Source organism: Eptatretus burgeri, chromosome 15, assembly GCF_056783735.1.
Source record: "Eptatretus burgeri isolate ZD-2024b chromosome 15, Ebu_testis_v1, whole genome shotgun sequence".
Lineage (NCBI taxonomy): Eukaryota > Metazoa > Chordata > Myxini > Myxiniformes > Myxinidae > Eptatretus > Eptatretus burgeri.
Genome location: NC_140975.1, coordinates 19,813,361 through 19,825,860, shown reverse-complemented (window position 1 = coordinate 19,825,860; position 12,500 = coordinate 19,813,361). Strand labels below are relative to the sequence as shown.

At 57.4% G+C, this 12,500-nt stretch overlaps 1 protein-coding gene across 3 annotated transcripts in view; it reads right to left on the bottom strand.

Moving 5' to 3' along the window:
- Positions 1-12,500, bottom strand: part of LOC147011685 (Golgi-pH regulating cation channel-like) — an 80,440-nt gene that overhangs the window by 60,192 nt on the left and 7,748 nt on the right. For all 3 annotated transcript variants that reach the window (XM_085857162.1, XM_085857163.1, XM_085857164.1), the window contains exons 3-4: positions 11,679-11,770; positions 7,112-7,219 (exon numbers count right to left, since the gene is read on the bottom strand). In XM_085857162.1, coding sequence (XP_085713288.1) covers positions 7,112-7,219; positions 11,679-11,770 — 200 coding nt within the window. The remainder of the gene's footprint in view (positions 1-7,111; positions 7,220-11,678; positions 11,771-12,500) is intronic.

Here is a 12,500-nt window from a genome sequence, read left to right as displayed (position 1 = left end):
GGGGGAGAGACAGGGGTCTGGGGGGGGAGAGACAGGGGTCTGGGGGGGGAGAGACAGGGGTCTGGGGGGGGGGAGAGACAGGGGTCTGGGGGGGAGAGACAGGGGTCTGGGGGGGGGAGAGACAGGGGTCGGGGGGAGAGACAGGGGTCGGGGGGGGAGAGACAGGGGTCGGGGGGGAGAGACAGGGGTCGGGGGGGGGGGAGAGACAGGGGTCTGGGGGGGGGAGAGACAGGGGTCTGGGGGGGAGAGACAGGGGTCGGGGGGGAGAGACAGGGGTCTGGGGGGAGAGACAGGGGTCTGGGGGGGAGAGACAGGGGTCTGGGGGGGAGAGACAGGGGTCTGGGGGGGGGAGAGACAGGGGTCTGGGGGGAGAGACAGGGGTCTGGGGGGGAGAGACAGGGGTCTGGGGGGGAGAGACAGGGGTCTGGGGGGGAGAGACAGGGGTCTGGGGGGAGAGACAGGGGTCTGGGGGGGGGAGAGGCAGGGGTCTGGGGGGGGAGAGGCAGGGGTCTGGGGGGGAGAGGCAGGGGTCTGGGGGGAGAGACAGGGGTCTGGGGGGGAGAGGCAGGGGTCTGGTGGGAGAGGCAGGGGTCTGAGTGGGAGAGGCAGGGGTCTGGGGGGGAGAGACAGGGGTCTGGGGGGAGAGGCAGGCGTCTGGGGGGGAGAGGCACGGGTCTGGGGGGGAGAGGCAGGGGTCTGGGGGGGAGAGACAGGGGTCTGGGGGGGAGAGACAGGGGTCTGGGGGGGAGAGACAGGGGTCTGGGGGGAGAGACAGGGGTCTGGGGGGGGGAGAGACAGGGGTCTGGGGGGGGGAGAGACAGGGGTCCGGGGGGGAGAGGCAGGGGTCCGGGGGGAGAGGCAGGGGTCCGGGGGGAGAGGCAGGGGTCCGGGGGGGAGAGGCAGGGGTCCGGGGGGGAGAGGCAGGGGTCCGGGGGGGAGAGGCAGGGGTCCGGGGGGGAGAGGCAGGGGTCCGGGTGGGAGAGGCAGGGGTCCGGGGGGGAGAGGCAGGGGTCCGGGTGGGAGAGGCAGGGGTCCGGGGGGGAGAGGCAGGGGTCCGGGTGGGAGAGGCAGGGGTCCGGGTGGGAGAGGCAGGGGTCCGGGGGAGAGGCAGGGGTCCGGGTGGGAGAGGCAGGGGTCCGGGTGGGAGAGGCAGGGGTCCGGGTGGGAGAGGCAGGGGTCCGGGTGGGAGAGGCAGGGGTCCGGGGGGGAGAGGCAGGGGTCCGGGGGGGAGAGGCAGGGGTCCGGGTGGGAGAGGCAGGGGTCCGGGGGGGAGAGGCAGGGGTCCGGGGGGAGAGGCAGGGGTCCGGGTGGGAGAGGCAGGGGTCCGGGGGGGAGAGGCAGGGGTCTGGGGGGGAGAGGCAGGGGTCTGGGGGGGAGAGGCAGGGGTCTGGGGGGAGAGGCAGGGGTCTGGGGGGGAGAGGCAGGGGTCCGGGGGGGAGAGGCAGGGGTCCGGGGGGGAGAGGCAGGGGTCCGGGGGGAGAGGCAGGGGTCTGAGTGGGAGAGGCAGGGGTCTGAGTGGGAGAGGCAGGGGTCTGAGTGGGAGAGGCAGGGGTCTGAGTGGGAGAGGCAGGGGCAGGGGTGGGAGAGGCAGGGGTCTGAGTGGGAGAGGCAGGGGTCTGGGGGGGAGAGGCAGGGGTCTGGGGGGGAGAGGCAGGGGTCTGGGGGAGAGAGAGGCAGGGGTCTGGGGGGGGAGAGACAGGGGTCCGGGGGGGAGAGACAGGGGTCCGGGGGGAGAGACAGGGGTCCGGGGGGGAGAGACAGGGGTCTGGGGGGAGAGACAGGGGTCTGGGGGGAGAGAGACAGGGGTCTGGGGGGGAGAGACAGGGGTCTGGGGGGAGAGACAGGGGTCTGGGGGGGAGAGACAGGGGTCTGGGGGGAGAGACAGGGGTCTGGGGGGAGAGACAGGGGTCTGGGGGGGAGAGACAGGGGTCTGGGGGGAGAGACAGGGGTCTGGGGGGGAGAGACAGGGGTCTGGGGGGAGAGACAGGGGTCTGGGGGGGAGAGACAGGGGTCTGGGGGGAGAGGCAGGGGTCTGGGGGGGAGAGGCAGGGGTCTGGGGGGAGAGGCAGGGGTCTGGGGGGGAGAGGCAGGGGTCTGGGGGGAGAGGCAGGGGTCTGGGGGGGAGAGGCAGGGGTCTGGGGGGAGAGGCAGGGGTCTGGGGGGGAGAGGCAGGGGTCTGGGGGGAGAGGCAGGGGTCTGGGGGGAGAGGCAGGGGTCTGGGGGGGAGAGGCAGGGGTCTGAGTGGGAGAGGCAGGGGTCTGAGTGGCAGAGGCAGGGGTCTGAGTGGGAGAGGCAGGGGTCTGAGTGGGAGAGGCACGGGTCTGAGTGGGAGAGGCAGGGGTCTGAGTCGGAGAGGCAGGGGTCTGAGTGCGAGAGGCAGGGGTCTGAGTGGGAGAGGCAGGGGTCTGAGTGGGAGAGGCAGGGGTCTGAGTGGGAGAGGCAGGGGTCTGAGTGGGAGAGGCAGGGGTCTGAGTGGGAGAGGCAGGGGAGTGAGTGGGGGAGGCAGGGGTCTGAGTGGGCGAGGCAGGGGTCTGAGTGGGAGAGGCAGGGGTCTGAGTGGGAGAGGCAGGGGTCTGAGTGGGAGAGGCAGGGGCCTGAGTGGGAGCGGCAGGGGTCTGAGTGAGAGACGCAGGGGTCTGAGTGAGAGAGGCAGGGGTCGGAGTGGGAGAGGCAGGGGACTGAGTGGGAGAGGCAGGGGTCTGAGTGGGAGAGGCAGGGGTCTGGGGGGAGAGACAGGGGTCTGGGGGGAGAGACAGGGGTCTGGGGGGAGAGACAGGGGTCTGGGGGGGAGAGACAGGGGTCTGGGGGGAGAGACAGGGGTCTGGGGGGAGAGACAGGGGTCTGGGGGGAGAGACAGGGGTCTGGGGGGGAGAGACAGGGGTCTGGGGGGGAGAGACAGGGGTCTGGGGGGAGAGACAGGGGTCTGGGGGGAGAGACAGGGGTCTGGGGGAGAGACAGGGGTCTGGGGGGAGAGACAGGGGTCTGGGGGGAGAGACAGGGGTCTGGGGGGAGAGACAGGGGTCTGGGGGGAGAGACAGGGGTCTGGGGGGAGAGACAGGGGTCTGGGGGGAGAGACAGGGGTCTGGGGGAGAGACAGGGGTCTGGGGGGAGAGACAGGGGTCTGGGGGGGAGAGACAGGGGTCTGGGGGGAGAGACAGGGGTCTGGGGGGAGAGACAGGGGTCTGGGGGGAGAGACAGGGGTCTGGGGGGGAGAGACAGGGGTCTGGGGGGAGAGACAGGGGTCTGGGGGGAGAGGCAGGGGTCTGGGTGGGAGAGGCAGGGGTCTGGGTGGGAGAGGCAGGGGTCTGGGTGGGAGAGGCAGGGGTCTGGGTGGGGAGAGGCAGGGGTCTGAGTGGGAGAGGCAGGGGTCTGAGTGGGAGAGGCAGGGGTCTGAGTGGGAGAGGCAGGGGTCTGAGTGGGAGAGGCAGGGGTCTGAGTGGGAGAGGCAGGGGTCTGAGTGGGAGAGGCAGGGGCGTGAGTGGGAGAGGCAGGGTTCTGTGTGGGAGAGGCAGGGGTCTGAGTGGGAGAGGCAGGGGTCTGAGTGGGGGAGGCAGGGGTCTGGGTGGGAGAGCCAGGGGTCTGGGTGGGAGAGGCAGGGGTCTGGGTGGGAGAGGCAGGGGTCTGGGTGGGAGAGGCAGGGGTCTGGGTGGGAGAGGCAGGGGTCTGGGTGGGAGAGGCAGGGGTCTGGGTGGGAGAGGCAGGGGTCTGGGTGGGAGAGGCAGGGGTCTGGGTGGGAGAGGCAGGGGTCTGGGTGGGAGAGGCAGGGGTCTGGGTGGGAGAGGCAGGGGTCTGGGTGGGAGAGGCAGGGGTCTGGGTGGGAGAGGCAGGGGTCTGGGTGGGAGAGGCAGGGGTCTGGGTGGGAGAGGCAGGGGTCTGGGTGGGAGAGGCAGGGGTCTGGGTGGGAGAGGCAGGGGTCTGGGTGGGAGAGGCAGGGGTCTGGGTGGGAGAGGCAGGGGTCTGGGTGGGAGAGGCAGGGGTCTGGGTGGGAGAGGCAGGGGTCTGGGTGGGAGAGGCAGGGGTCTGGGTGGGAGAGGCAGGGGTCTGGGTGGGAGAGGCAGGGGTCTGGGTGGGAGAGGCAGGGGTCTGGGTGGGAGAGGCAGGGGTCTGGGTGGGAGAGGCAGGGGTCTGGGTGGGAGAGGCAGGGGTCTGGGTGGGAGAGGCAGGGGTCTGGGTGGGAGAGGCAGGGGTCTGGGTGGGAGAGGCAGGGGTCTGAGTGGGAGAGGCAGGGGTCTGAGTGGGAGAGGCAGGGGTCTGAGTGGGAGAGGCAGGGGTCTGAGTGGGAGAGGCAGGGGTCTGAGTGGGAGAGGCAGGGGTCTGAGTGGGAGAGGCAGGGGTCTGAGTGGGAGAGGCAGGGGTCTGAGTGGGAGAGGCAGGGGTCTGAGTGGGAGAGGCAGGGGTCTGAGTGGGAGAGGCAGGGGTCTGAGTGGGAGAGGCAGGGGTCTGAGTGGGAGAGGCAGGGGTCTGAGTGGGAGAGGCAGGGGTCTGAGTGGGAGAGGCAGGGGTCTGAGTGGGTGAGGCAGGGGTCTGAGTGGGAGAGGCAGGGGTCTGGGTGGGAGAGGCAGGGGTCTGAGTGGGAGAGGCAGGGGTCTGGGTGGGAGAGGCAGGGGTCTGGGGGGAGAGACAGGGGTCTGGTGGGAGAGACAGGGGTCTGGGGGGAGAGACAGGGGTCTGGGGGGGAGAGACAGGGGTCTGGGGGGAGAGACAGGGGTCTGGGGGGGAGAGACAGGGGTCTGGGGGGAGAGACAGGGGTCTGGGGGGAGAGACAGGGGTCTGGGGGGAGAGACAGGGGTCTGGGGGGAGAGACAGGGGTCTGGGGGGAGAGACAGGGGTCTGGGGGGAGAGACAGGGGTCTGGGGGGAGAGACAGGGGTCTGGGGGGGAGAGACAGGGGTCTGGGGGGAGAGACAGGGGTCTGGGGGGAGAGACAGGGGTCTGGGGGGAGAGACAGGGGTCTGGGGGGAGAGACAGGGGTCTGGGGGGAGAGACAGGGGTCTGGGGGGAGAGACAGGGGTCTGGGGGGAGAGACAGGGGTCTGGGGGGAGAGACAGGGGTCTGGGGGGAGAGACAGGGGTCTGGGGGGAGAGACAGGGGTCTGGGGGGAGAGACAGGGGTCTGGGGGGAGAGACAGGGGTCTGGGGGAGAGACAGGGGTCTGGGGGGAGAGACAGGGGTCTGGGGGGAGAGACAGGGGTCTGGGGGGAGAGACAGGGGTCTGGGGGGGAGAGACAGGGGTCTGGGGGGAGAGACAGGGGTCTGGGGGGAGAGACAGGGGTCTGGGGGGAGAGACAGGGGTCTGGGGGGGAGAGACAGGGGTCTGGGGGGAGAGACAGGGGTCTGGGGGGAGAGACAGGGGTCTGGGGGGAGAGACAGGGGTCTGGGGGGAGAGACAGGGGTCTGGGGGGAGAGACAGGGGTCTGGGGGGAGAGACAGGGGTCTGGGGGGAGAGACAGGGGTCTGGGGGGAGAGACAGGGGTCTGGGGGGGAGAGACAGGGGTCTGGGGGGAGAGACAGGGGTCTGGGGGGAGAGACAGGGGTCTGGGGGGAGAGACAGGGGTCTGGGGGGAGAGACAGGGGTCTGGGGGGAGAGACAGGGGTCTGGGGGGAGAGACAGGGGTCTGGGGGGAGAGACAGGGGTCTGGGGGGAGAGACAGGGGTCTGGGGGGAGAGACAGGGGTCTGGGGGGAGAGACAGGGGTCTGGGGGGAGAGACAGGGGTCTGGGGGGAGAGACAGGGGTCTGGGGGGAGAGACAGGGGTCTGGGGGGAGAGACAGGGGTCTGGGGGGAGAGACAGGGGTCTGGGGGGAGAGACAGGGGTCTGGGGGGAGAGACAGGGGTCTGGGGGGGAGAGACAGGGGTCTGGGGGGAGAGACAGGGGTCTGGGGGGAGAGACAGGGGTCTGGGGGGGAGAGACAGGGGTCTGGGGGAGAGACAGGGGTCTGGGGGGGAGAGACAGGGGTCTGGGGGGAGAGACAGGGGTCTGGGGGGAGAGACAGGGGTCTGGGGGGGAGAGACAGGGGTCTGGGGGGAGAGACAGGGGTCTGGGGGGAGAGACAGGGGTCTGGGGGAGAGACAGGGGTCTGGGGGGAGAGACAGGGGTCTGGGGGGAGAGACAGGGGTCTGGGGGGAGAGACAGGGGTCTGGGGGGAGAGACAGGGGTCTGGGGGGAGAGACAGGGGTCTGGGGGGAGAGACAGGGGTCTGGGGGGAGAGACAGGGGTCTGGGGGAGAGACAGGGGTCTGGGGGAGAGACAGGGGTTTGGGTGGGAGAGGCAGGGGTTTGGGTGGGAGAGGCAGGGGTCTGGGTGGGAGAGGCAGGGGTCTGGGTGGGAGAGAGAGAGCGAGAGGGGTGGGAGAGAGACAGCGAGAGGGGTGGGAGAGAGACAGCGAGAGGGGTGGGGGAGAGAGAGCGAGCGAGAGGGGTGGGAGAGAGAGAGCGAGCGAGAGGGGTGGGAGAGAGAGAGAGCGAGAGGGGTGGGAGAGAGAGAGAGCGAGCGAGCGAGAGGGGTGGGAGAGAGAGAGCGAGAGGGGTGGGAGAGAGAGAGCGAGAGGGGTGGGAGAGAGAGAGCGAGAGGGGTGGGAGAGAGAGAGCGAGAGGGGTGGGAGAGAGAGAGCGAGAGGGGTGGGAGAGAGAGAGCGAGAGGGGTGGGAGAGAGAGAGCGAGAGGGGTGGGAGAGAGAGAGCGAGAGGGGTGGGAGAGAGAGAGCGAGAGGGGTGGGAGAGCGTACATGAATGTAGAAACAGGTCACACAGTAAGTAAAGCAGGACGGTCAAAACTTATCTGTGTTGAGGTTCTGAAAGGAAGAATTACCATATACCAAATAATCAGAACAGCAACACAACACCAAACAGATCCCACATGTCCCATCAAAATCATTATTTGAGCATTTTCCATGACTGCACATGATTAGAACTACAAGGGAGAGTCAAAATAAATATTCCCAAGTCCATGAAAGAACAGCCATCCTGCATGAACAAAACTTTGGAAATAGGTCCTTCCCTTTTTGATGAAGTTTCCAACCATTGACACACATTTTCCTCAGTGGTGGGTGCTTCCTTCCTGAAGACACCAAAAAAATGAAAATCAAGTCTCACTTTTTGACTCGTAAGCTCTCACCCGGAAGCTGAAATTGTCACAGGTTGGACGAAAACTGTCCTCGGCGTGTTCCACAAGGGGAAGCTTTTTCAAACTGCCGCTGTCATACCTCCCCTGATTAATGTTTTCCTGTGGACACAAAACAGAAAGACCTACCTTATTACTTGCACACATTTTACCATCCAGGCCAAGTGTATGAAATAATTACTTCATTCATTTGAATCACTCATTACGGATTCATTTTAACACCAAAATGTTTGTGAGAGTAAACACATTAAAGCAACAACAACACTTGGTAGAGTGCATATCTCTTCCAGGCTGAGAGTTTACATTTTGTATCCCAACATTAGGCCGGATCTGGATCCGGACCTGAACCAAAATCGAATCGGCTTGTTCTTGTCACCTAATGAACTCATCCAACCAAGTTTTGTCATAACCGATCCACATTTTATTTTATTTTTTGTTTTGCTCTTCGATTATATATCAGAAACCGATAGATAGTTTGGCCATGTTGAAAAGATGGATGACAACTCTTGGGTAAAAACTGTACACACCTCTATGTTGCTGGAAAGAGGGACAGAAGCAGATCAAGATTAACCTGGGACTTTGTTGTATCCAATGTAACTTCTCAGACTGTCCAGAGCAGATGCTCTGTTACGCTATTATTTTTAGGGAGGTGCGTACGGACTTGATCAAACGTTACGAATAATTTTTATTCGACATGTGATTGCATGGAGGCAAAATATTTGGGGGAAAAATTAGATTGGTTTATGTTCTCGTTGATGATGTGTTTCTATATTTGTATTGATGAGACGAACCTGCTTACCCATGACTTCATGGATAGGTCCAAGAAGATATTGACTACTTATTGATCTAATGGCCACGAACGAAAATGATCTGATGATCCAAACTGTTTGAAAGATCAAGTAAGTATATTGTTTTTGGCCCGATTCATTCAGGTTTGTTATAAAACAAAGTGTACATGGAGTACACTGCCGTAAATAAATACATAGTTCATCACAAAACATAGTAGATGAGCTGAGCACGATGACCTCGATGTATGCACACTCACCTCTGAGCCATCTAACATGGGTTTGATTCTAGGCCGAGCAAAAAACTGTCATCTTGGTGTCTCGCAGGCGGGGGTAGGAATAAATGTGTGCCATCCCTCAGATGGACGATAAACTGGACGTCCCATTTGCTCGCATTGGTTGGTGGACATTAAAGATCCCACGGTGTCCTTCACGAAGAGTAGGCAAGCTATCGCCGGCACCCTGCCCAAATTCAAAATTCCTGCCCTAACCTACAGGGGGCGTTGCCTCAGTGGCATAGCACAGCCCCAACCCAACCTCCCCCTTTTCCTCTCAGCCAATGATGCTCCTTGCAGGATTGTGTTGCATATAAAAGAAGAAGAAGAAGAAGAAGAAGAAGAAGAAGAAACAAAGCAGATAATGTAATCATGTAATGTTTTAATAATGTGGCAAGGAAATACAATAGATGCTAAAATAAATAGTCTGAGTTAATAAAAAGATTGCAACGAAATAAAAAGGAATACCACATAGCTGTTTTATTTAGCTATTCATCTCAAAGAAAGCCCACAGTATACAATTTAAATGTCAACACCTCACGAGAAAAGCGATTTATTCTCATGTGGACAAACATTTTCCTTGCTGACAATCAATTTCGCCTGCCAAGTATAATGAGGGATGTATTTCAATGTAAACATATTTATGTATGTTGCTTGCCAAACTCGTGGTCCCGTACAAAATGTAGAGATGCTTATAGGTCCAAAGGAGCAGGTAACCAGATCATGAGGGGAGCAGAGGGGAATAGCAAAGGTAACCCTCTATATTTACGATAAGCAGGAAAGAAGTGTGTGTGTGTGTGTGTGTGTGTGTGTGTGTGTGTGTGTGTGTGTGTGTGTGTGTGTGTGTGTGTGTGTGTGTGTGTGTGAGAGAGAGAGAGAGAGAGAGAGAGAGAGAGAGAGAGAGAGAGAGAGAGAGAGAGAGAGAGAGAGAGAGAGAGAGAGAGAGAGAGAGAGAGAGAGAGAGAGAGAGAGAGAGAGAGAGAGAGAGAGAGAGAGAGAGAGAGAGAGAGAGAGAGAGAGAGAGAGAGAGAGAGAGAGAGAGAGAGAGAGAGAGAGAGAGAGAGAGAGAGAGAGAGAGAGAGAGAGAGAGAGAGAGAGAGAGAGAGAGAGAGAGAGAGAGAGAGAGAGAGAGAGAGAGAGAGAGAGAGAGAGAGAGAGAGAGAGAGAGAGAGAGAGAGAGAGAGAGAGAGAGAGAGAGAGAGAGAGAGAGAGAGAGAGAGAGAGAGAGAGAGAGAGAGAGAGAGAGAGAGAGAGAGAGAGATATATATATATATATATATATATATATATATATATATATATATATATATATATATATACGGGGAATGTCCTTGCCTGGCCCAGCGTAAGTGGCACAGCATTGTGTGTGTGTGTGTGTGTGTGTGTGTGTGTGTGTGTGTGTGTGTGTGTGTGTGTGTGTGTGTGTGTGTGTGTGTGTGTGTGTGTGTGTGTGTGTGTGTGTGTGATACAGGGCATGTCCTTGCCTGGCCTAGCGTAAGTGGCACAGCATCGTGTGTGTGTCTGTGTGTGTGTCTGTGTGTGTCTGTGTGTTTCATTTATTTATCTTAATTATGGAAAAGCGTGAAGTGTGTCAAATACAAGTATATATGCACAGACAATAAATAAAACAAGCCGGTAGGCGGCGATGGGTCGCCCAGCATGGAAACTATAAGATATCGAGCAAAATGGATGTCATATAGCGGATAGGGAATCACCTTAAGATTATGCATATCAAATTTCATCCAGTTCCATCTACTGATAACTACTCGGTATCCATTTGAATGAAAAGTACCGAAAATGTGGTTTGAAATCGGAAATCCCCAAAGTTCGAGGGGGTGCTGTGGGTGAACAAAGATCGAAATCGAAAATCCGGCACGATCGTTTGTGCACAATGTGTTCCAGACGATTAGTGTGAATTTTCATGACCATCCGACCATAACCCTAGGAGGAGTAGCATTTGGCGCGAAGGCACCTCCAGATCCCGCATATTATAGATTTTTGCACTAATTGACCTTTGACCCCTGACCAAAGCGAAATCGGTCAATATGTCCTGAGGCAAAGTTGTAGTACTCATTGAGTACCATGAACCTGCAAAGTTTCATTCGTATCGAGGCACTCACCTGGTCGCTAGGGGGCCTTCAATTTTCGCGCATACCCTAATTGTGGAGGGTGCTGCAGGTAAAGTATTCCATATATCACAAAAACTGGAATGTATTTGATAGAGCATCACCTGTAGATCATTCGTGCCAAATTTCATAACCCTGCGTGGGATAATGGCTTTCGGAATTGATTTTGCGTGAACGGTACCGATTTTGAAGGTTTTTCGGCTGTTGCTAGGGAACCAAAGCGCCCCTAGCAACCATCACAATTTCCAAAGCACTAGGTGACGAGGTCATAAGATGTACCTACCACCCGAGTTTGGTCAAAATCCGCCCACGTTTACTACCAATTATGCTGATGACAAACGAACAAACATCCAAACAAACAGACAGAATTACTGACAATAAGGGTCACCTATTTCGGTGACCCAAGAAATTAGATTTATCACAAATGACAAACCAGGTTTAGGTAGGTCTTTTAACAATACATACATTGGGCCTTATTAATTATTATTACCTCTGCCACCAAAGGTGAAGGAGGTTATGTTTTCACCCCTTCCTGTTTGTGTACAGGATATCTTAAAAAGTTGTTGACAGATTCGGATGAAACTTGGTGGCCAGGTTGGGTGTGTGACAAGGAAGAATTGATTCGATTTTGGTGAAGATCCGAATGTGGATCTGGATACGATAATTATTTAATTTTCAAAGTGATTCTTCACCATTGAGAGACAGGGCCAAAAACGATATAGCAATGTATAGCGTGATATTTCAAAAATGTATTGGGCCCGATATGTTCTCATGGATCAGGCATTACGTGGCGGAGGTATGTGCTCTACAGAGTGCCCTTCTAGTTTCATAAGCAGCCTGTGGCTGCTGGTTGCATCATTGCTGGGAGCGTGCTTGTGCCACAGATGCAATGCCCCTGGTTCAAGTAAGTTGGTACTCATGTTGCCGGCCTCGGAAGGATGACAGGCTGAGTCAATCCACCTGGTGTTATTCAACAGCGAGACAGTGGCTCAAACTCAGGAAAGGCACTTAACCGTTAAGCCAACACCAGGCTTTAGGCCTCAAGAAAGTCACATTCAATGGAAAAGCACAACAATCAGGACATAGAAGCAATCACAATGAAAATCAGTGACAAAAGCATAAACCCAAAATTCGACTGCTTTTAAAACAATTTCCAGTTTGATACATTGCACAGCTTCACCACACTCAACACAGAGTAGAATAATTTTTCTATTGCATTGTATCATTGCACCCGACAACACCCACGGGAGAGAATGTTTCAGCAATAAGGCAGATTATATTTCATTTTATTTTTACTTCATTCGGCATGTGAATAAACCGATCACAAAAGCTTCCATAAATAGTGTCAAAATAAAATTAAACACAAAAGCCTCACCTCTATGTTATTGATGGTGTTGTAGCAGTGAGCATAGATAAGCACCCACTTCACAAGGAAAGTTTCATTTTGTACGCACTGCCTCTCAGGAACTGGAAGACACAGGCATACAGGTGTTGGAAACCTTTTCCAGATCACCTCTTGGTACCTTCCCACCTCAGTGCATGATAGGTGTGACACCGCAAAATCAAACAGTAATGAGTGAGAGACAAAATCACAATTATTTAAAAAAAAACAAATGCAGACAAGTCATACCGACATCTTCTCAGAGAGATGTATGTAAGGGAAAGGGAGAATGTGATGTTTGAGAATCCGACCGAACATCTTGACAAATCAAATAGTGGATTGGAAAAATATGGTTGGAGTTTTATATATCCATATTAAAAAAGGGAGGCATAAGCCACTCGTATAACTACCTAGTAAGGCTCCAGATGGTCTTCATCTGGGGTGTGTGTGTGTGTGTGTGTGTGTGTGTGTGTGTGTGTGTGTGTGTGTGTGTGTGTGTGTGTGTGTGTGTGTGTGTGTGTGTGTGTGTGTGTGTGTGTGTGTGTGTGTGTGTGCACGCGTTTTGGAGGTGGCCATTCTGGGTCAGTTAATGGGGAACACTTATCCGAATGCAAGGTGTGTAAGCGTGCGATTTACAATTGCAAAACTTGTTCTATATTTACCGCAAACAATATAATTAATTGTACAGTAACGGCTAGATCTAACAAATTAAAAGAAACAAAATAATTAATTACATGTAAAACCTCAAAGATAGTTTACTTGTTGACTTGCAGCAGATGTGTGATGAAATATCTTGGTGAACCAATGCAGAGATGT